Genomic DNA, 24,425 nt, shown 5'->3' on the forward strand with positions numbered 1-24,425 from the left:
ACAAAGAACATAATAAACATGAAGACATCTAAAGTGCTGCAAAGCTGTACATGTTATTTATTCCCACATGCATTGCCTGTTACCAGACACAAGTTAAATGACCTTCCCAATTAAATTATACCATTCATATTCTCACAAGAAGTCCACTTACTAATGATTTAAATAAACTTTTAATCAAATTTAGCTTTTTAAGACTAAGACTAAATAAAAGGACACTACATACATTTTTAAATAATTCTCAAGGTGATCATGAGTCAGAGTTTGGTCAACCTAAATTTGTATGTGTGTCTACCTATAGTGAGATATGTATGTCTCTTGCTTTTTCTCATACACACATACACACAGGGCAACACCCATTTTACATGAATACTACAAGGAGAAAACAGCAGTCATCACCTCTCTCCTTGGCCTGATCCATTTCAATAGAAAAAAATGGGAAATGAGTGGTAAATAGGAGATAAACTACGGAGAGGGAAATACTCCTGGTATTAAGTATGATTTGGGAGATCTTAAGACAAAAAAAGACTGGATAAATAAAAATGGCATGGGAAGGCCTACAACAAATGAATAAAAGGAATTCAGAGAGCCTGGAACAACCCACTTTGAAACCAAAGCAGTTAACTGCAAAGGAAAAACAAAACAAAACAAAACTATGTTAATTACATGATCCCATTTATTCATATATGTAAGATTATGTTTTTCTTTAAAGAAATATATATATACACACGCACATATATTTTAAAGATTTTATTTATTTATACACACAGAGAGAGAGAGAGAGAGAGGCAGAGGCACAGGCAGAAGGAGAAGCCGTCTCCATGCAGGGAGCACGATGTGGGACTCGATCTTGGGTCTCCAGGATCACGCCCCAGGCCGAAGGCGGCGCTAAACCCCTGAGCCACTGGGGCTGCCCCAGATATATATATTTTTAAATATATATATATACATATATATATTTTTTTTTTTAAGTAGATTCCACATCCAGTGTGGAGCCCAACATGGGGCTTGAACTCACAACCCTGAGGTCAACACCTGAGCTGAGATGAAGAGTCAGATGCTAAACTGACTGACCCACCCAGGCACCCCAAAATCTAGATTTTCTTAAAAGAAAGTAACAAAGTAAAGAGTATACTCTAGGTACTATTCCTTAGGAGAAAAATAAAAGCAAGAAAGAAATACAAAGGATGCAATAATAATAGTAATAGTAGCAGTAGTAGTAATAGAAAAGAGAGGACACAAGCTGAACTCAGAGGGAAAAGAGCCCCATGAAGCTTCGCAAAGGGATTCCTATGCTATGACCATTCCCTGCTTAGGTTATACTTGTAAATATTCCTAAAAGGTACAAATAAAGGCAGTAACTAATAATACTTCAGGGTAAAAATAATAAATATAATTAGGGATATAAACATGCTCCTAAAAAGTATGGCATTTATATAAAAGTAATAGATAATAAAAGCCATGAAACATACCAATGTTCTGAAGCGTTGATCACAGCCCTACACCAATATACACAGTCATTTGGGAGCAGGTGGACAGCAAATACAGAAAGGCTGGGAGCCACCAAATACAAACTGGCCTGAGATGGGGAGGAAAATGCAATGGCTTACCCACAAAACACATCACTTGTTACATGATGTGCTATAATAAAATGTCAGTAGCAAGTAAGTTTCCCTAAGTTAACCAAGAAAGAATCAAAGCATGAAAAAGTGACAAGCTCTGGGCCAGCCCTGCCCCCTTGCAGCCTGCATTTTCATGCTGACTTGCAACTGCCCCTGGGACAAGGGCCCCTGGGCCTCATGTGAGCTGCCAATGATTCCAAATGGAAAAGCAGCGTCACAAAATGACCACCGTGTCCCCGAGGAGGAAAAACAACAACAAATTCATTTACACTTATGCTCTAAAATGGATTTTAACTCGGGTCTCTAACAGAAAAAAGGGGATGCATTAACCTTTAGTGACATCGAGTTCCAGAAAATGAAAAATAATTTGGTAAGCCACTGGCCCATCATGGAGCCTTATCCCTTAAGGTAATTAAATCCAGCTGAGATATTTAAGCTGAAAAACCACCCACTGCACATCCGTACTCAATTTGTTTGTAGGAATTTGCATGAAGATTTTTTAACCCAAACAGTTCATGTTCCAAATATAAAATTATAGCATAATGTCAACTTTCAAAGCCACTTAAATTTTTTTTTAAATATTGGTAAACCACTTACCACAGTGCCTGGCACATAATGAGTGCTCAATGACATTAGATTTTTACCAGAATCTATTTATTCTGTGGATAAAGAAACCTCAAAAGGTGTTACTAACATTGCTAATGCTGTATCTTCAGTAAAGTGTTGTTTGTTCATAGTACCATTATAAACCTTTGAATGACAATCTTTCTGAATATGTTTTCCTGACCCAAAATCAAAGTATAATTAATATATATATCTGAGTAGTCTTAGAATTTCAAAGGCTTGAAAACCTTACCACAGAGAAGATAGCATAGTCTTATATTTATCTGAAAATACAGTGTTCTAATTTTCTGGCCCTCACTTATTGAAAGCTATAATTATGAAAGCAGGCAAGGTGACTGTCCTTCCCTATTCTAATCTTACTAAGTGGTACTAAAACTAAGTTTAAGAAAATAGTTGTTAGAAGAAGGCATACAAATGGCCAACAGACACATGAAAAAATGCTCAACACCACTCAGCCTCAGGGAAACAAAAATCAAAACCACAATGAGATACCACCTCACACCAGTCAGAAAGGCTCAAATTAACAACTCAGGAAATAACAGATGTTGGTGAGAATGGAGAATGGAGAAAGGGGAACCCTCCTCCCCTGTTAGTGGGAATGCAAGCTGGTGCAGAGGTGCTAGAAAACAGTATGGAGGAGGTTCCTCAGAAAGTTAAAAATAAGAGCTAACGCATGACCTGGCAACTGCACTACTTGGTATTTATCCAAAGGATACAAAAACAGTGATTCAAAGGGGTACCTGCACCCCAATGTTTATAGAAGCAATGTCCACAATAGCCAAACTATGGGAAAAGCCCAGATGTCCATCAACAGATGAATACATAAAGGTGTGGTATAGATATACATTGGAATATTAGTCATCAAAAAGAATGAACTCTTGCCATTTGTAATGATATGGATGGAACTAGAAGGTATTATGCTAAGTGAAATAAGTCAGAGAAAAATTAATACCATATAATTGCACTCACGTCAAATTTAAGAAACAAAACAGATGAACACAGGGAAAAGGAAGGAAAAATAAGATAAAAACAGAGAGGGAAAAAAAAAAAAAAACAGAGAGGGAAGCTGGGGCACCTGAGTGGCTCAGTTGGTTAAGCATCTGCCTTTGGCTCAAGTTGTGATCTCAGGGTCCTAGGACCGAGCCCCACATCGAGCCCCCTGCTCAGTGGGGAGCCTGCTTCTCTCTCTCCTACCCACTCTTGCTCTCTGTCGCTATCTCTGTCTCTCTCTCTCTCTCTCTCAAATAAATACATAAAATCTTAAAAAAAAAAAAAACCGAGAGAGGAAAACCATAAGACACTCTTAACTACAGGAAACACACTGAGGGTGGTTGGAGGGGAGAGGGTGGGAGGATGGGGTAATGGGGGATGCAAGGCATTAAGGAGGGCACGTGATGTAATGAGCACTGGGTGTCATATGCAACTGATGAATCACTAAATCCTACCCCTGAAACTAGTAATACACTATGTTAACTAAATTGAATTTAAATAATTTTTAAGTGGTACCAACATGTTACAACATGGACAGAACTTTAAAATATTATGCGAAGTGAAATACACCAGACACAAAGGATAAACATTATATGATTCCGCTTATATGATGTGCCTAGAACAGGCAAATTCAGAGAGACAGGAAGTAGAATCATGGTTTCTGGAATATGGAGGGAGGGAGTAAAAGGAGGGTTATTGTTTATTAGGTACAGAGTTGCAGTTTGGAAAGACGAAAAAGTTCAGGAGATGTATGATAGTGACGGTGGCACAACATAAATGTAGTTAATACCACTGCATGTTTAAAGAATGTTTAAAGTGGGGTTCCTAGCTGGCTCAGTCAGTGAAGCACACCACTCTTGATATTGGGGTTGTGAGTTCCAGCCCCACACTGGCCATGGAGATGACTTGGAAAAAATAAAATAAAATCTTTAAAAAAATAAAACAGTTGTCAGTGCAACACTTTTATCTCTAGGACATCAGTTTATAGAAACCTGTCACTTACATGGTTTCAAGCAGCTTATACCATAAAGCTTACACATAAGGAAAACTTGGTGAGGCAGAAAACAAACCAACCAACCACCAGTGATGGTCACATTGTTGGGGGAGGGGAGAGGACCTGGTTTCCAGGCATTTACTAACATTTACGCTTTATTAGAAATCATTAAATATCCTTGGAGCATCTGGCTGGCTCGGTCAGTAGCACATACAACTCTTGATCTCAGAGTTCTAAGTTCAAGCCCCATGTTGCGTATAGAGATTACTTAAAGTCTTAAAAAAAAATCATTAAATACCCACCTACATTTAGATATATATAACTAATGGTAAAAGTGCAACTGAAGAGTTGTGTTTTTTTAATGGGGTCATTTTATGAATCATTTCACTGTTTCCCAAATTTAACGTCTACAGAGTACTTCTTAAATACCACTGATGAAACATTAACAAGAATTCAAGAGATGCAGTTGCAGTAGACAGCAACAAAATGATCTCAGAGGGGAGTTGCTATGAGAAATTATTAAAATTGGGTTTTTAAGTGCACATACTGCATCAAATATATATTGTTACAGAATAAGACATACCAGATGAAAAATCAATACAAAACATACAGTACAGAGGTTCACTGGTAAATGCTGTCTATACCTCTATCACAGATGGAGTAACAAACACTCATGCCCCGAATGATCTCTAGTATGACAGTCTAGAATTTACAGATAGTCCACACCGTCTTTTTAAGGTAGATTAGTATATAATGAGCCAATTAAATGATCTGGAAGTTTTCCTATACATATTTTCTTTTTTTTTTTAAGTATTTTATTTATTTATTCATGAGAGACACAGAGAGAGGCAGACACACGGGCAGAGGGAGAAGCAGGTTCCCTGTGGGGAGCCTGACACAGGACTTGATTCTAGGATCACGACCTGAGCCAAAGGCAGATGCTGAACCACTGAGCCACCGAGGTCCCCTCCTATACATATTTTCAAAAATAAAATTAGGGGATTGGGGGAGATACTACAAGCAGGGAATGTTTTCATACAACTCTTATTACTACCCAATTGAACATTAGTATTCTACTCACCACAACTGGAAACTGCCTAGATAACAGAACTCTGTTCTGGATTTGAAAAACATTTCCTTTAGGATTATGAAAATAAGCGAGTATTTACAAAATGTTTTAACACGGGATACTGAACAGGGAAGCATGTTTTCCTACTAGAAACCTATCCACTGAAGAAAACAAATATCCCAAAAATGTTTCATAACTAAGTATGTGAAAGGTACAGTTAAAATGCACATAATTGGGGATCCCTGGGTGGCGCAGCGGTTTGGCGCCTGCCTTTGGCCCAGGGCACGGTCCTGGAGACCCGGGATCGAATCCCATGTCGGGCTCCCGGTGCATGGAGCCTGCTTCTCCCTCTGCCTGTGTCTCTGCCTCTCTCTCTCTCTCTCTGTGACTATCATAAATAAATAAATTTAAAAAAAAAAATGCACATAATTGGGCAGCCTGAGAGGCTCAGCGGTTTAGTGCCACCTTCAGCCCAGGGCCTGATCGAGATCCCATGTCGGGCTCCCTGCATGGAACCTGCTTCTCCCTCTGCCTGTGTCTCAGCCTCTCTCTGTGTCATTCATGAATAAATAAAATCAAATAAATAAATAAATAAATAAATAAATAAATAAATAAATAAATAAATAAATAAATAATCAACAATTGTCTGGTACTTCAAAAAAGTTTAAATTGAGAAAGAAGTTTACAACAAAGGCCATCTTTATAATTATGAACTATAGTGCTCTTAAATTTTCTTTCCCAAATGTCTATTTCTCAATTTTATTCTAATTTAAAGTAGGAAATTATTATTTTATCATTAAGTGTTTGTCTTCTGCTAATCTCACTCAAGTTGATTAAGTAAAATGATCTAGTTTTGTGCTTTACCATAAACCAATGGACATGTTTTGGAGGAACACCCAAGTGGGCCATTCTGGACAGCTGTTTCATTGAAGAGATACTGAAAAAGAAACTACTGATCTATTATTATTATTATTATTATTATTATTATTATTATTATTATTATTATTTTAGTTGGGGGAGGGGAGAGACACAATGGTAACTGACATTAGTAACTGTTTCTAACTAAACTGTTAGCTAAGATAAATGCTTATTTTGGCAATCATGTTCCCCTAAAGAAAGCAAATGTATTGCCACTGTGAGATCCAAAACAAGTATTTCCTTCAGGACTCCGATAATTACATGGTTCCAAAATGTTTTATCACTTTTCCATAGGTCTTTATGTTTCCCTTAAGGAAGCATTTTTCTAGTGAGACCACATAACCATTCTGAAAATGTTGCCTTGGCTCAACTTACAGATGCTATAAAAAGGTATGAAATTAAGCTATTCCAGAGAATGGATACCTTCTCCCTTCCCATATGTACGTAAGAAGACACAAGTTAAACTTCTGGAACAGTCTCAACTAAGAATACCAGAAATCTCTGGCTATGAACACAAGAGCAGCAGGCCTCAGAATCTGACATTTACCTAGTACCCAGGCCTGCAGCTAGTTGCCACCAGGGCCCCCTGAAGTGCTAGAAGGCAAACTCACGTGGCTTCAGCCTGCCCCTCAAGACAGCCCTCCACCCAAAAGTCTCTACAGTCAGGCTCAGGGAGTCCTAGATGGACACAGGAAGTCTCCCTCTGAAGGCAGAACAAGCCATACCCATCTTTACACAAGCAGTGAAGATGTTTATCACCAAGAATCCCAGATCAGTCACTTACCAAACATTTCCATTTTGCTACACCACAGTGCCCAAAGCAGAAATCTGGCTATTAGACAGGAACATTTAAAAAAATCAAAGACCGAAAAACCAACAACTAACACTCCCAAAAACAAAAATACAGTATCTTTCATGCCTTAGTTTGAAATTTGAACCATAGGAACCTATTCTTATAAGTCAAAAATGACCCAATACTGGCTGTTTCATATGGTTTAATCTAATAGTTTTAGGTGGTCTAAAAGCTTTGATGCATCAAGAACATCACAGCATTATTGGTAGAACACTGTGGCCTTTATAAGAAAATCCTGTGTATTTAACTGCATCACAGATCTAGAAAAAATTTAATGAGTTATTTTATATGACATAAAACCACAAACATGTGACCCCAAAGAATTTAGTGGATCAAAATCCTGTTGAATATAAACTTAAAGCAACTGCTCAACCTGTGTTTATGACATGACACCAGCCAGCAAAGGGGACATATGTAGAGGGACAGCTTAGACTGCTCTTGGTACAAAACAGCTGGGGGAGGGGGAGGAGAGGGAATGGGGAGGCAGAGTGTGAGCCATACAAAGCAGAATGAGGAAATCTACTCAAGGCCCAGGGCTAGAGTGGAGGCTTAGAAGAGTCTTCCCGCACCTCTAGGAGAAACAGAATGCCTGATCCCAGCTTTTCTGGAGAAAATCTGGTTCCCCATGGTTCTGTTTTGCCACTGACCGCAGGCCCCCAGGCTACTGACAGCTTGGACCTGAAGACAGACTTCCCAGGAAAATGGCATCATGGGGCAAGGCCTGGAGTGGGAACACTTTTCCACCCTAACTCCTCCTCAGCCTGCAGCCAATCCACAGTGAGCAAACCAGGCAATCAAAAATGCCCACTCTTAAAGTCCGTTTGCTAACAGAATATTGATCAGCCCCATTCAGGTGCCCCTTCTCCCTCTGGAAACCCAATACCTATAATGCAGACTCAGCATGCTCTCGCCATTAAAAACAGGATGCTGTCTACTTCCATTCTCCTTTCATTACTGCCAGGGTTATTACATGTTTTTATTTAATAAAACTTCATCAGTTCAAATGAAGGGTTGTTATTAGTTGTGCTAACAGCCAAATGATAATGCTCCAGAGAGATATCAGTGCTTGTTGGTACATTAGCAAAGAGAGGAGAAGGGCTGAGGTCAAGCACGTGTCAACGTAAATGAGGCGATATTAGGTAGTAAAGGCTTAATGCAATAGACTGCCCGGGAAGTAATGGAATTTACAGGATAAAGCAAATGAGATGAAGTTATTGATAAGTGAATAAACGGAGGAGGGCCCACAAGATAAAGTGCTGTCAAAGAAAAGCCCTTTATCTTGTGAATTTCTTCTTTAAAGTATCTTCAAATCTATCTTAGAAAACAAAACTCAGGGATCCCTGGGTGGTGCAGCGGTTTAGCGCCTGCCTTTGGCCCAGGGCGCGATCCTGGAGACCCGGGATTGAATCCCACGTCGGGCTCCCGGTACATGGAGCCTGCTTCTCCCTCTGTCTCTCTCTCTCTCTCTCTCTCTCTCTGTGTGACTATCATATAAAAAAAAAAAAAAAAAAGAAAAAGAAAGAAAGAAAAAGAAAACAAAACTCATGAGAGATCAAAAGCGACTTCGAGTTTCGTAAAAGAAGAACCCACCACTGCTGTGAAACACAGGCTTGCTTGCAAAAACATACCATTTGACTAAGCTAGTCGTAAGTCTCCTTTGGGGCTTCTGTCTCTTTTTGGTTTGGGTTTTTTCCTAAACATCAGGGCATTATGCCACAAATAATTCCCATAATGTATGCAAAAATCTTTGGGGTTTTTTTCTCTTACAAAGTAGGGGTGACCAGGTCTGTGATATACCATCAGTCCAAGCCTCACAGAATGACAGTATCTGAGAAATGAAATGCTGTATTTTCCATTATAAGAGATCCTCAAAGGCTGTGAGTACTGGGGTCCCACTCCAATTTCACAGATTTTTTTTTTAAGGCCCAAAAATGTGTTTCTTAACTTTTTGCTTTCAAATTATAAAAAATACATGATCAAGAAAACCTGAAAACCACAAAATCACAAAGGAAAAAGACAGGACACCTGGGTGGCTCAGCAGTTGAGTATCTGCCTTTGGCTCAGAGCGTGATCCCAGGGTCCTGGGATCAAGTCCCACATTGGGCTCCCTGCATGGAGCCTGCTTCTCCCTCTGCCTATGTCTCTGCCTCTCTCTGTGTCTCTCATGAATCAATAAATAAAATCTTTTAAAAAATAAAAAAAGGAAAAAGATGGTCCACATTTTCACTAATCAGGTAAAATACATTTTAACCTGATTCCTTCCAACTGTTCTACCACATAAAGTTTTTTAAAATTATTGTTTTTTTTAAATATGCTTTTTCCATTTGGCCATATATTGGAAACATCTGCCCATTACCCAATATATTTTTATTGTGCATACGACTCCATAAAATGAATATTCCACATATGACTTAAACCATTTCCCCATACTAAGTAATTGTTATTCTTTTATTTTTACATATCTTCCTATGATAAAAAAAAAATATATATATATATATGGATAAGTATCACATAATTAAAATTCTTAACTCCTTCCTTATTCTAGAAGTAGAATTCCAAGTTCAAAGTTATGCACGTATTTAGGGCTTCTAATACATAATGCTAAAATTAAGAGGCTTATTTGTTCTAAATGGACTTATAACGGATCAGTTCACAATTACTTCCTGATGAAATTAAACTATACCTCACACCTTAAAAGACAGTTAAGAATTTTAATTGCTTATCACACATACACACACACACAAATACACAAATCCTTCATTGTTCCTAATCTTATGGTCCCTCCAATTCTCAATTCCCAACAATGTTCCATAAAAACAGCATTAAATCCTAGGTTTCTACTCCAAAATACAAGAGAAGAGGTCACTAGGAAAGATACTCTCATTTGACAGGTGTTCTAAAATCACTTACTTCCTTATTTGTTATCATGTTACTTGTTACTCTGGGACAGGAAACAGTTACAGCCTTGGCAAAGAAGGTCTATGAGAGTCACAGCAGACCCACACTTGAATCAAGACAATTTCGCCCACTCTCTAAAAACCCCCAAATCCATTAGAAATGCTCAGCACCTACACAGCTCTTTACTAACAGCAACTATTAAAATCCCACAAAGGAATGTGAGAGGAATATGGCTTTTTGCATTTTCAGGGCTAGCAACGACAAGTAATTAGTACTCAGATGAATCGCAGAGAAAAGACTCCAACAAGCTCCTCCTATCTGGTCAAGCCAAGTAAAAGCTACTGATCTGCCTTCTCAGACCACTGTCAGGTTGACACAGAGGGCTCCCATCAACAACATGAATCGTCACCTGCAGCAATTTATACATACAAAGGGTCCCCATCTGGCCACAGGTTGACCCATCAGAAACCTGTTCAAGCAAGTCCACATGTGAGGCTGAAACCCACAGTATGAGAGAGGAGGTCAGCAAAGGGCTTGTGTGTTATTCTTGGCTGAGTCTATTCCTCCTACAGACTAAAGTGTATAAATGTACATGTACACACAGATAATCTGATTTAAATGACATGTATGCATTAATGATGGTAGCTCCAGGAGAGAAAGGCTGCTCAGTATAAATGAGTCCCAGATGACTACTTTTCCTCCTACCTAGCACTATGTGATAGTAATGATGATGCTTACTTACACTTCTTAAGATTTGTATATTGCCTTATGTTTTACAAAGCACTGTAAACCTACAAAATTTCATTTTTATTCTTACAGCCATTCTGTAAACTAGACAGAGGATCCACAGAAGTAGTATCAACAGAAGAGGATACTACAAAACAGGCAGAGACAGTGATTTGTCTAAGCTCACACAACCTGTGAGATGTTGAGTCAGGACTAGAATTAAGAACATCTGGCTTCTAAATCCATTTTGTTTGCACTACACCATAATGTACCTAACTACCACTTGTCAATAAGTCCATTTATGCCCTCATTTCAACCCATGAAATTCCAGTGAGAAGTCAGATAAGAAACCACAGTAAGAATGCAGGAATTAGAGCACCAGGAGAACAGTCCTGAAGAACTCGAGTCAGCCCGAGCCTGGAAAGCATCTCATTCAACCATTCAACAGCACTGCTACTGACCAAATCATCAGGCTATGATACCAGAGTAAAAGCCACATACTCGTCAGCTCTATCCAAAATCTGCAAGAGAGGATGGCAAGAAAGCAACTTCAAACTACAACATTTCTATATAAATGTATCAATCACTGTGTGATCTGTCTTATGCAAATATGAGGTTTCTAACTCCTTAGAGCTGGTGTTAAATTAAGTCAAGGACAATTAGTTTTACTCTGTTGCACTGCATAGTAGGCTATACTCTAAATCTATGGCTCCGAATTTATCCATACATTGGAACCACCTGGAGAACTTCAAGTCAGTGTCCTAAGGCCAGAGATTTCAATGTCATCAGTGTAGGGTGTGACCTGGGCTTTATAATTCCTGAATGAGTCCCTGATGCGCAGTTTGGGAATCACCGCGCTAAAGCCTAGCAAGCCAGCTGAAAATAGCTGAACCTTATGAGGTTTAGTGCAATCTAACCAAATTTCTATTTAATAAAACAGGCAAAGACGAGCAGATAAAAAGAGCAAAAAGGGAAGGAAAGCTAATACTATACCTGGTGCCTATCAGTGTGGCTTTTAGAAACCCCAGCCTTCAAAAACAAATATATATAAAAAGGGCATTGAGCACCACCAAAAACAGTTTGTGTTTTTACTCTCTAGGAGAAAAATGAAGCTGCCACACTAAGCCTACTCATTCAGTTTTAGACAAACACCAAGGGTTCTTATTTCATGACCTTGTTTTCAGCTCTTCCTAAACCTTTTTGAAAAGTTTGGATGTAGGGCAGCCCCGGTGGCCCAGCAGTTAAGCGCCACCTTCAGCTGGGAGTGTGATCCTGGAGACCCGGGATCGAGTTCCGCATCGGGCTCCCTTCATGGTGCCTGCTTCTCCCTCTTCCTGTGTCTCTGCCTCTCTCTCTCCATGTCTGTCATGAATAAATAAATAAAATCTTAAAAAAAAAAAAAAGTTTGGATGTAGGTGTCTGAGGGAATGAAGAGCTTCTCAAATACAGCTTGAAGCAGCTACAGAGGACCAGCTTATTTAAATAGCAAACCATACTACCCCACCTCAGCCCAAATATCCCTGGTCCCCATTTCTTGCCATGCTCATCATGACACAAGACACTACTTGTTCATTCATCTTTCCTTATTAGCATGTAGGCTCCTTTAAGGTTAAGGCCACACCGAGATACATATATCAACAACGCATGTGATTAACAATGTCATCATCCCATTTTTTATAAATCTATCAAAACATGTGCCCGATTCTTTCCTGTTATTAGTATAGAATATTGGCATTGGTCTTTCAAATCAATATTCTACACTAGAAACAGATGGGTTTAATGGTGGCTATTTCATTATTGATCACAGATATATTTTTTATCACGTGTAGAAAAATCTATATGGAATATTGAAACATTTTTGCAGTCACTTACCACTTTCAAGTTAAGTCCAATAAGTTCACTAGAATGTTCCAGCTCTTGCTATTTATAGAGCTTTCACTTCAATACCATTTCCATAGTAATAATGAGAAAAAACAGTCCTGTGAGATCTTAGAAACTCTCAGACCAGATGAAAAGGATGTGCACTTTGGCCCCCTTTTTCTTTCTTGTACATTAATCATTTGATAGTGGATGCATGATCACCCCTGCCCTGCCCATAGTCTGAGGAAAAAATTCGTCTATTTGCTAATGACACAGTTTTAATGGCAGCAAAAGGAACAATCTCACTGCTCCACTGGTCCTGCCACCTAAGCCCTGCCAGAAAGAATAGCTTAACCTCAACTACTTTAGAACACTAAAATCAACATTATTGATAAGGACCCTCCAATAGTGAACTGGCTTATATCTAATTACAATACTAGCAGAAAAATAGATTTAGTTCCCTAAGAGTAGATTTTGCAACTGATCCCAGATAGTTTACCAACTAATTGCATTGCTTATAATTAGACAGTAGGTACCCTATGAACATACAGTAGGTCAGAAAGGTGATGGAGGCAGAATCTGAAATGTTGTCCATGTCCAATCTGAAACATACAGCAAAGAACTTTGGGGTCCTGATCACCCTTTTGAGCAAGTGTTAGATCAGACTAGGCTTGTTTGGGGGGAACAATTTTATCTCTGCCTGCAGGACCTCCTTTGTATAAAGTGTGGGGTAGTCTTTCATTTGGATAGATGTCCATTTGAGGCAAAAAGGAATCAATAATGCTTAACCTAGCCAGCTCTACTTCAACTCTATCAGCTCAAAACAAGTCCATCTCTGACCAGCTTCTGAAATTATAACATGGGAGCAATCACCATATCCTTCTCATAGCAACAGTTAAGTCATTATAAACACATTTCTAAGCACTTACTGTGTATACTGTGTGTACACTACATAAATAGCTTAGCATCTCACTTAATTCCCTTCAACAACCCTTGGGAATGTATGTAATTCTCCACTCCAACTTTCAGCAAAGTCAAATTCAATAATCAGCCCCATGTCATCCAGCTAGTGAAAGTCAGAGTGGGATTTAAGCACGAGTCCATGTGACCCACACTAAGACCCATGCTGACATGCACAACCTTGATCGTTATCTAACAAATACAAAGGATCTTGTGAGCTGAAAACACTACAAATATACTTTTATTATAGGAGCTTAGAAAACTGCAATTAAGAAGCTGCTTTACTCCCTCTATGCCATATGTGGCCACATTTTCCCAGTGTAAGTGATGTCATTCCACCATACCATTCTCTCAAAGCACTCTGGGATTCTCTGGGAAGAATGCAACTACATAAATAATACTTATTATTATAATAATCTTTATCTCACTATATAGCTATGACTTTTTAAAAATAAATAAATGATTAAGAGACATTCAAAATCCCTACAGTCTCAGAAAGACTTAGAAGTGAAAAAATTTAGCGACTGGCCCCGTGACTGTCAGCCTAAAGTGCTTCACAACTGCTTGCACCTACTTAGTTTCCACTGATTGAACAGTTATGAATGGACTTCTATGGGTTGATAAATCAGAACTTATGTAAGTGGTTTTCAAAGCTCATCTGTGCAGCTTTAGTCTGATGCAGAATGCCACATAAATTTTCCTTTTAAAAAGTTCATAAAAATATTAACTATCATAAAATACCTTCCTGGTTAGCTCATGCCACTGGGAAGAAGCTGCTATTCTTATATTAACAATTCTTCCCCGAATTAATCAGTCATTGTACATTAGAACCAGCAGCTGGAGTGTTTTGGGTGATAATGAAACCTGTAACAAGGCATCTTCAGCCGTCTTTTCAAGACAATAAGGGAATTAAAATTTCAATTTAAATGCAGAGGTTTGAAACACGCTTCACTGGCAAAATTACTTCAATTAATGTGAGTGGAATACAAAGGACAGACTGCAGAAATGTGATGCAGCAACCAGAAATTATGTCATTAATGTGCTTGCATCAACCCAGCACAATGACTGCAAAGGTCTAATTTAAACCATACATATCACAAAGCTACAGGCTACAATATTAATCAAGTCTCTGATTGCAATGTGATGGATACAGGCTTCTTGTTGGACCACTTTTAGCTTTTCATAAGCTAACAACAGCTGTTTACCTTGAAGAAGGAAACAAAAGGCCATGCCTATTTGCAGACATTCCGTGTCATGACAATTTAATTATTTTATGCAATACTCAGGTTACATATCAAAAGAAATAAGTAATCCCATCTAGAAGCCAAGTCTATAGCTATCAGACCAGCGTGAGGGTGACGCAGGAATTGTAGGAGCTGACAAGAGCCACGGGTCACCACTGATTTATTTACTCTGGATTTATGAACCTGAGTAGGGATTAAATTACTAGCCATCTGCACCTGCCTTACATGGAAATGCAAAAATCTTTTGATAAACAAATCCAAGGAAATCAGAGAGTTTTGAAAGACTCAGGTTTTTGTTTTTACTTTCCTCTGATGTCTTTCAGCAAAGATTTTTCATTTGGACCCTTGAGATGCTTTAAGTAGATTTTACTTCTAATAGCACATAACCATGGGGAAAGGAAATGTGATTACTTTTTCATAGGAAGTCCAATGAAAGAGCAATTGTAGACCTTACGATTCGCTCATATACAAAAGGCCAAACTGGAGGAAGTTTCCAACATTTTAAGCACACCTTAAATCCTATCTTCATGCAATTATTGCATATTAGGATATGCCAATTCCTCAGATCATGCAAAGCAACTTGCTCATCTGGAAAATGGGGAGCACATCAGAAACCTCTTTCTCAAAAGGTTACTGCAAGAATTAAATATGTTAGCAAATGTAACAGACTTAGTAACAGAACATAATGAAAACGCAATACATATTAGCTATTATTATAATTACTGTTTGTTCATTTAAATATTGCAAAAAGGAAAGGTTGGAAACTAGAGAAACTTGCCATAAAAACAAACACTGAAACCAGAGAAAAATCAGACCAGAGCCCCTAGAAAGGAAATATCCTATTCTGTTTAGTGTTATTAAGACTTTCCCATGGCTACCCATTTGGCTAATGACCCTGACTAGATGAGGCACACTATGCTAAGTATGGGGCAGACAAAAATAAATAAGATCTAGCCCTTGCCCTCAATGACCTACCATACAAACAACAGTAGCTGTATTATAAGTACACATAGCTTATGGAAACAAACAAACAAACAAATTTAAAAAGCATCTACTCAGGGTAATTTATTAAGACAATAAAAAAATACTTTTTTTTTTTTTTTTTTTTTTGAGAAAAGAAAAGCATTTAATCACCTGGGACATTCAGAGAGCTAATGAAATTTGAGCCAAGCCTTCAAAAATAAATCATCATTTTCCAGGCAGACAGGGTTGGGATTAGGTTCAGGGAAATATGATCAATTCAACAACATCTATCACATCCCTACATCAGCAACAAATAACTAGAAGTTATTATTAATAAAGAGCCACCTGCTTTAAAAAACATGACAGCCAGAAATAAAACATATTTAATACCTCTAAGCAATACATTACTAAGCATTATTACATAGAACATAAATGAAGACATCAATAAATGAGACCAAGACCCGTTCACTGAAAGACTCAATATTACAAAAATGAAATTCTTATATTGAATCAATCTCCTGACACTTTTTGAGGAATGTGACAAGCAGATACCAAAATTCACATGGAAGAGTAATGGGCCAAGAATAGCACAGGTAATTCTGAAAAGCAAGGTGAGGGAATGTCTCCATCTGCTATTATCAAGATATATCATAAAATAATAGAAATTAATACAGCACAGTTTTGGTGCAGATATAGACAAGACCAACTGAACAAAACAAAGAGCTCAGGAACAGACCCATGCATACATGAAAACTTGGTATGTGATCAACATAGCATTAGAAGTCAGGAGGAGATAAATTCAGCAAATGGTCTGAGCCATGTGGCTATTTATATAGAAGATAAAATTAGATTCCTAGTTCATACCATATATGGAAACAGATTCCAAACGATTAAAGAACACATAGATTTTCTGTATGACACTGGGATAGAAAAAAAATTTCCTGAAATAAAAACTGGATTTGGTGTGCCTGGATGGCTCAGTCAGTTAAGCATCCAACTCCATTTTGGCTTAGGTCATGATCTCAGGGTTGTGGGATCGAGCCCCCAGATGGACTCTGCACTGGGCGTGGAGTTTGTTTAAGATTCTCTCTCTCTCTACCCCACACCCCCCACACCACTCATGCTCACTTATTCTCAAAAAAAATTTAAAAACTGAAAATAAAATGGTTACTGCGAAAAAAAATTGGAGAAAGGAAAAACAAAGAAATTTTATGACATTAAATTTTAATACTTCTTTGTAACAAAAGGCTTCATAAACAAAGTAAGAAGATATATTACCAACTAGGAGAAGATTTTTCAAATACATCTGACAAAAGATTAGGATCCAGAATATACAAACAACAACAAATAGGGAAAAAAAGGAACTTCCAGGAAAGGTAGCTCATATACTCACTTCTTTCTAGAGGTAACTGCTCTTCCTTCCCACCCCACTCCCCAGACCCCCACACCCCACATACACATAATTTTAGTTAGAAATGACAATCATAGTACTCAAGTTGGCACAAATCTAGACCTTACCCCCTTATTTTTTAATTAAAAATTTTTCCTCTGAAAGCTGTAAATATGTAGGCCACAGCCCACACCTCTTCTTCTCTCCCAGACACCCAAACCCAAAATCTGTGTCTCTCATGAATAAATAAAATCTTTAAAACAAAAACAAAAAAAAACCACCTCTCTTTACCATGCCAACATAATTTAGGTACTGGTTTCTTATCATTACATGACTTGCCATTCTTCCGAAGGCAGATAATACATGAAAAATCGCCTACCATTTCAAACACTGGAATTGGGAAGAGAACCAGTCAGGCTTCACCTGCAAAGGCTTGTGAATCCCGAGAGGACAGTTTATAATGTGCTACATGAAAGACAGCATTCAGGGAACAAGAGTAGGGCCTTTCCCATCCTAGCAGAAAGAACCATTAGCGCCGCAGGCTCTTTTCTCACCAGCATGTCGGTGGCACTGAGATAGTGCTTGCTGACCATGCACTGTTCCAGTTTTTGAGGCACTTGCTTGATGTTCTCAATTTCATCCAGCAGATTCAGGACATGCTTATGCTCAATTCCTTCAATCCACAACTTCCGAAGCTCATCCCTTTTGCAGTGCAACAGCATCTTGCATGAAAGCAGATTCTCTTTCACCTACAATGAAACAGATTCGACCTGATGTCAGTCCAAAGTCTTGCCATCCTAAACTTATCATCTAATTAGTAGTCTTCATTAGTGTCACTAGAAGTAAACAGTTCCTAATTCCCCCTTCACTCACTTCTCATAGTGAGTCGGCTTGCAAAATTCTTTTTTTTTTTTTTAATTTTTATTTATTTATGAGTCATAGAGAGAGAGAGAGAGGCAGAGACATAGGCAGAGGGAGAAGCAGGCTCCATGCACCGGGAGCCTGACGTGGGATTCGATCCCGGGTCTCCAGGATCACGCCCTGGGCCAAAGGCAGGCGCCAAACCGCTGCGCCACCCAGGGATCCCGGCTTGCAAAATTCTAATCCTGGTTCTGACACGGACTCACTTGGATAGGTCTGTCTCCACCTCAGTGTACATCTACACCTCAGTGTATATGTGCTCTCCCTTGAAATGAGAAAACTACTCCCAACCTACCTTTGGGTGAATCTAAAAAAGTTACTTAGGACATAGAGCACTCTGAAAATATGTTAAAGTATCTACCCACTGATGTTAAAATATCTAAAAGAAAATCCCTCATAGAGTCCATACTATTAATCCTTCCCTGTTCTCTGCATGTTTCCCATTCAGCTGATAGGTCACTTGGACCATCCTACATCTATAACTTGGTTGAAGTTTAGAGCCAAGGAACTGTGCATTCATATCAACTAACATGAAAATAAGCCCATGTTCCAGAAAAGGGCACACATCCAGAGATAATCTCAAAATAAAAGGAATTAGGACATACCAAGGATTTTTAGATATTAAATAAGACAATCTCAAACATTCTCATAGTTTAGTGACCAGTACGGCACAGCCCGACAAAAAGAGGAGGAACAGGCAGGGGTACTCACAATGTACATGGTGAGCACATTTTCATATTCATAATTAAGACTTTCCAATTTTTGTGACATGAAATAAAAAGAATCATGACCTTTCACAATTCACAGAGCTACTTTCATATACTTTTGGCATTCCTTACATGTATTTTTATTTAAATTAGAATTTAGTATTTGTTTACAGTTTTGTTTTATTAATTTTTTTAGAGTTGGGGAGGGGGTGTGGGGAGGAGAAGGAGAGCAAGAATCTCCAAGCCCAGCACAGAGCACAACAGGGGATTCATTACCCTGAAATCCTGACATGAGCCAAACTGAGCCACCCAGGCACAACTCCCCCACCACCTTTTTTCTTTCTTAAGAGAAAGAAAGAGTAGTTGTTTTGTTTTTTGTTTTAGGTAAAATTTATGAATACATGTCAGATGTACTATTTATTAGATGTACTATTTATTAGATGTATTTTAGCAAATCCAAGACACCTGTATAATTCAAACCATCAACTATAGGTCATTTATATCACCCTAGAAAGCTTACCACATTTTTGATCATTGAAAATCCATCTTCAACAAGATTTGCTGAGGAGGTGCACGCACTCATGAACATTATACTTCTGGTGATTATAAAACTACATCTCAACATTTTTCTAACACACATGGAAAATATGAAGATAGAATGCTAAGATCAGAATGTTTTTTGAGAAAGCATCTAATCTATAACTTTAGGACAATACCTAATCCTAATTCTAAGAAACTCCAATGTAAAAAGAATCCTAAATAAGGAGATTTTGTAATCTCTCTCAATAAGCACAGAATGATCATTAGCTTTCAGGGGAGACATAGACCCCTTTGAAAATCTACTGAAGATGGTCCTAATTGCCTCCACTCCTTCCTGCAGTCCCAAAGTGATTTAAAAAAAAAAAATCTGCTATGCATAAAACACCTAGGAAAGAGAACAGAGAGGAGGGAATGGCACTTTTGAATTTGGCAAGAAGTTGGAACATGGGTAATTTAGCAGAGGAGAGCAATCTGAAAACCTCAGCATGGAGTGGGGTACCTCCATTGACAAAGAGGTACCAAGAACATGGAGAGTGGGAAAACAGGGCTAACACCTTCCATATTTTGAGCCCTGGATCCTCATCACACCACCCAGATAGAAAAATCCTCCCCCCACCCCCTGCCCTGCCTCAACTATTGGCCACATAGAATGTGTATGACCTGGAGATCACAAAAGATCTGGGATGAGGGGAGGGTGTGAGGCACTGGACAACAAATCAAAAATGAGACCCAAGTGGGCCTATGGAACAGTAAATTCCTCAGCCCCCTCCAGAGCCTCGGCCTCCTGCTAGGGTTGCTTCTAAATACACTCAGCTTGATTTCTAGCTCCAACACAGGAAGCATAGGGCTTTCCCTGGGAAAGGTGACCAGGCAAATAGACCTAGAGTTAGTGACATCTAAAGTTTCACGAAGGAGACTGCTAGGTCCCTGCCACTCATCAGTAGATGAGGCCCATAACATGCTCTGAGCTTCCAATCAGCTCTGTATTGCCTCACTCTTCTACCAGACAGCCAAAGAAAGCCTGGAATATGCAAAGTCAGGCACCAAAACAAACAAAAAGAAAAAAGAGTTGGGGGGCAGAGGGGGGCAGGACAAAAACTATGCAGGAAACAGAAATTTTTAAAACTACAATGAATATCCCTTAGGAAAAATAGGAGGAGGCACTAACATTGATGAAACAAGAATAGGATGCTATAAAAAAAAAATGGAGAATCAAAACAACGCTTGGAAATTAAAACATGATAGAAAAAAATCCAATATAAAGGTTAGAGGGTACCCTTGAGAAAATCTCCAGAGAATAAAAAAAAAAAAAAAACAAGAGATAAAAGATAAAAAGAAAATGAGGGGGATTGATCCAAGAAGTTCACTATCTGCCAAATAGAGGAGTTCTAGGGGAGGGAAAATGAGACAAATGAAGTGGGGAAAAATATCAACAAAATAATAAAAGAAAATGTCCCAGGAGACATGTGTTTTTAGATTGAAAAAGCACACCAAGTGTTCAAGAAAATGGAGTGAGGAAAGACACAAGCCAGGGCACATTATCCTGACACGTAAGGACACAAGGGATAAAGAGACAATCTTAAAAGCTTTCACGGGAGTTGGGGGGGGGGGGGGGGAGGTGCAGGGAGGAACAGAATCCATACAAAGAACTGTGAATCAGAATGCATCAGGCTTTTCCCAATAGGAGCACTAAAAGCTACAAGACAAAAGAATAATATAGCTTCAAAATCCTAAGAGAGAATCCTTTCCCCAAAAAACTATCAATCAAGTGTGAGGGAAGAATAAAGACATCTTCAGACATACAAGCTCTCAAAAAAATAAATAAATAAGCCTTCTATGCACCATATCTCAGCAAGCTAGTGAAGAACGTGCTCCATCAACACAAGAGAAAATCAGAAGACAGAAAACACAAGATCCAGGAAAGGGGAAAACCAAGGCAGAAAACTTCTGCCTTTCTGCGGAAGAAAGGCAACAGGAATATTCAATCATTAATCGCATGGAAAACAGCAACAACAAAATTGCTCAAGCGCACACAGTATGCTGGATGGTTGAGAGGTAAATATTTATGTAGTTTTAATAAAATAAGCACCATCTATTTAACCAAAAACTAGGATACAAGCAGAGAGAGAGAGAGAATGAGGGAGGAAGATGGGGTGAGATACGGGAAAGAATGACAGAGGGACCTATATCCTCATCTTCCATAGCTTCAAGCTCATATACCATGTCTAAAATAGAAAAATCAAGAATAGTGTAAGCATTTTACTATGAGTAAAAGTCAGTGCCTTTAAAGTTTTGCAATTTAGACTAGGGAAAGATGAGATCAGGAAGTAGTGGTTTTTATTATCACTTATGGTTTTGACTTTTTAAATTTTTAATTGGAAGTATAATTGACACATAGTATTGGTTTCAAGTATACGGCACTGATAGAAAAGTCATATAGATTATAAAATGCTCACCATGATTAAGTGTAGTTATCACTGTCACCATACAAACTTAATTACAATATTACTGACCATATTCCCCATGTTCTACTCTTCATCCCTACAACTTATTTTGTAAGTGTGTATCTCTTAATGCCCTTTATCGGACTTTTTAAACATATTTCTCAAGGATATTCCTAGATCCTCTTGGGAACTCTTGGTCTCTGGGCTAGAACTCCAGCTATTATATCCATTCTCTCTCAAATCTTAGTTAAAATCTGTTAGAATTTGATTTCTAATGTTCTACTCTTCTCACCTTGGTTCTGTAATTCTCAGATTTTTCTTTTGATTCACGGTTACTATGGAAATTGTTAAAAAATAAATGCTGTGTCACGCAACACCCAGCTAGGCTCTCAATCAAAAGAAGGGGGGATGAACTTACTGAGTGTCAGGAAAGCTTGGCAAACTCCTTTTGATTGGAAAAAGAAAGGCAATTATGCCATTTCACACTAGGATATATACAATGTAGTCAGCTCACTTCTCATTTTTGCTTACTGCATGGAGGCAAACTGAAAAGGAAGATAGAATTTGTGTCCGTGTTGAGGGGTGGGGAAGATGATACTAGGCTGTGTGGAAAATGAACATCACCAAAATTATTCCCTGAACTAAGTTATTAGTCAAAGCTGCAGACATAAGGAGCTACAAGAACTTTTAATATTAGATTGCCCTGAGGCTTCGGCTCTTTGATGAGAAAGTCAGTTATGAAGAAATGTTATTTTAAAACTTGGGTGGTGGGGGAAGGGGAATACTACTCAGCAATAAAAGAGAAGAAATCTAAAGAATCTCAGAAATATTTTGCTGAACAAATGAAGCCAGATACAAAGAAGTACAGACTGAAGTTCTGGAACATACAAAAATAAAAAATAATCAATAGTGAGGGGGTTCAAATCAGTAGTCGTTTAGAGCAGGACATGGAGAGGGGTAGGGGACAAGAAGGGGAACATGGAATTTTGACTCCAAGGAAGGAGGGAACTCTCTGGGGTGGATGGGAATACTTTAAAGGATGTGTACATTTGCCAAAACTCATTGAACCGTACCCTAAAATGCTGCATTTTACTGAATGTAAATTATAGTTCAATAAATGCTTTTTATGCAGGGAAGAGAGAAACAGCATGATATCCATCAATAAATAGCAATAACTAAAATGTGAGAATGGGACCAAGTTATACCTAAACTGTTATTTCTCGATGTGGTGACAGTATTTTAATTCTATTCTACTGAATTTATCAGGATCATTAAGATTGAAAACTAATGTTACTGTTTCTTCCTGAAATAAATCTACAGAGTCAAACAATTCAAGTCAAGACATTGAAACCCAAGTACAGAAGTCCTTCTTCAAACTCAAGTTTCCTTTGCTTCTTTAGACTTTGAGTAACTTCACAGTTGCTCCTGATCACCTGTTTATAGCCACAACAAGAATTTGTTTCAATATACAAGAACCTCCAGCCACTCTAGTTAGAGCGTATCAGAAAAAGAGAAAATAAGGGGTGCCTGGGTGGCTCAGCGGGTTAAGCGTCTGCCTTCAGCTCAACTCATGATCTTAGGGTCCCAAGATCGAGCCCCGAGTCGGGCTCCCTCCCAGAGTCTGCTTCTTCCTCTCCCTCTGCCCCTCCCCCTGCTTGTGCACTCTCACGCACGCTCTCTCTCTCTTAAATAAATAAAATCTTTAAAAAATCTTAAAAAAGAGAGAAAGAGAAAATTAGGATAACAAGCCCCACAAGGGTTATTGTGAATGAGTAGGTGAGAAGATACAGAAAGCAGAGAAACAGCCTGCAGCCCTGCCCTGGGGAAGATAAAGAGAAGAAAACTACTTAGGGCCTCTGAGTAACAACGTGGGTGCATCTGTGAAAAGAGGAACAGAGATATATATATAAGAGGCTGATGGATACAGGCCTCATGTCATCAAATTCAATGCTTTTCTGATTTTGGTCAAGGATAATGGGAGGAGGGAATGCCTTTGGGTGTGCATATTATCTGTAATACAGCACAACAAATATGCAAGTGCTCCACTGAAACTGCAGGCTAGAAATATTCTATAAAGTTCCCCATAAGCAAAAGATGGCAAATGAAAAATAATGTAACAGTTGATGTTACTCTTAATTCTCAAAGTACAAAACTTATTTTCTCCTCTGTAGTTAAAAATCTACATATAAACAGGTTCATGGATATTCTCCTACCATGTGTCCAACCCAATTTTTTCCATTGTGTTACAGAAAGTGCCTGGAAGCAGTGACGTGCAGAAACACTACTCACTGTTCTGTTTTAAAGCCCCAGAGGGCACTTGGGTGGCTCAGTGGTTGAGCGTCTACCTTTGACTCAGGTTGTGATCCTGGGTCCTGCGATCAAGTTCTGCATCAGGCTCCTTGCAGGAAGCCTGTTTCCCCCTCTGCATCTCTCATGAATAAATAAATAAAATCTTTAAATAAAAAATAAACTCCTTTAGAACTACAGATCACTTTTAAATTACCCCAAACTTGTATGCTTTTGTTCCTTCCGGTGTTTTTGTTTCTTTGTTTTCTTTAGCTGCCATTCTAAGGTCTTAAATTCTCTGAGAGTCTCCACTGAACCTTTCCAAGGGCAATACTTTAAATTGCAGAGACTGGATCTTGTACACAAATACAGATAGTGTTAAACTTAATGGAAACATTACCTCATAGTTCTTGTGACAG

At 38.5% G+C, this 24,425-nt stretch overlaps 1 protein-coding gene across 8 annotated transcripts in view; it reads right to left on the minus strand.

The window, feature by feature from the left end:
- EXOC4 (exocyst complex component 4) overlaps positions 1 to 24,425 on the minus strand; it is a 744,112-nt gene that overhangs the window by 692,700 nt on the left and 26,987 nt on the right. For all 8 annotated transcript variants that reach the window (XM_038556467.1, XM_038556468.1, XM_038556469.1 and 5 more), the window contains exon 3: positions 17,663 to 17,857. In XM_038556467.1, the coding sequence (XP_038412395.1) occupies positions 17,663 to 17,857 (195 nt within the window). The remainder of the gene's footprint in view (positions 1 to 17,662; positions 17,858 to 24,425) is intronic.

The sequence above is a fragment of the Canis lupus genome, chromosome 14 (assembly GCF_011100685.1).
Source record: "Canis lupus familiaris isolate Mischka breed German Shepherd chromosome 14, alternate assembly UU_Cfam_GSD_1.0, whole genome shotgun sequence".
In the NCBI taxonomy this organism is placed as follows: Eukaryota; Metazoa; Chordata; class Mammalia; order Carnivora; family Canidae; genus Canis; species Canis lupus.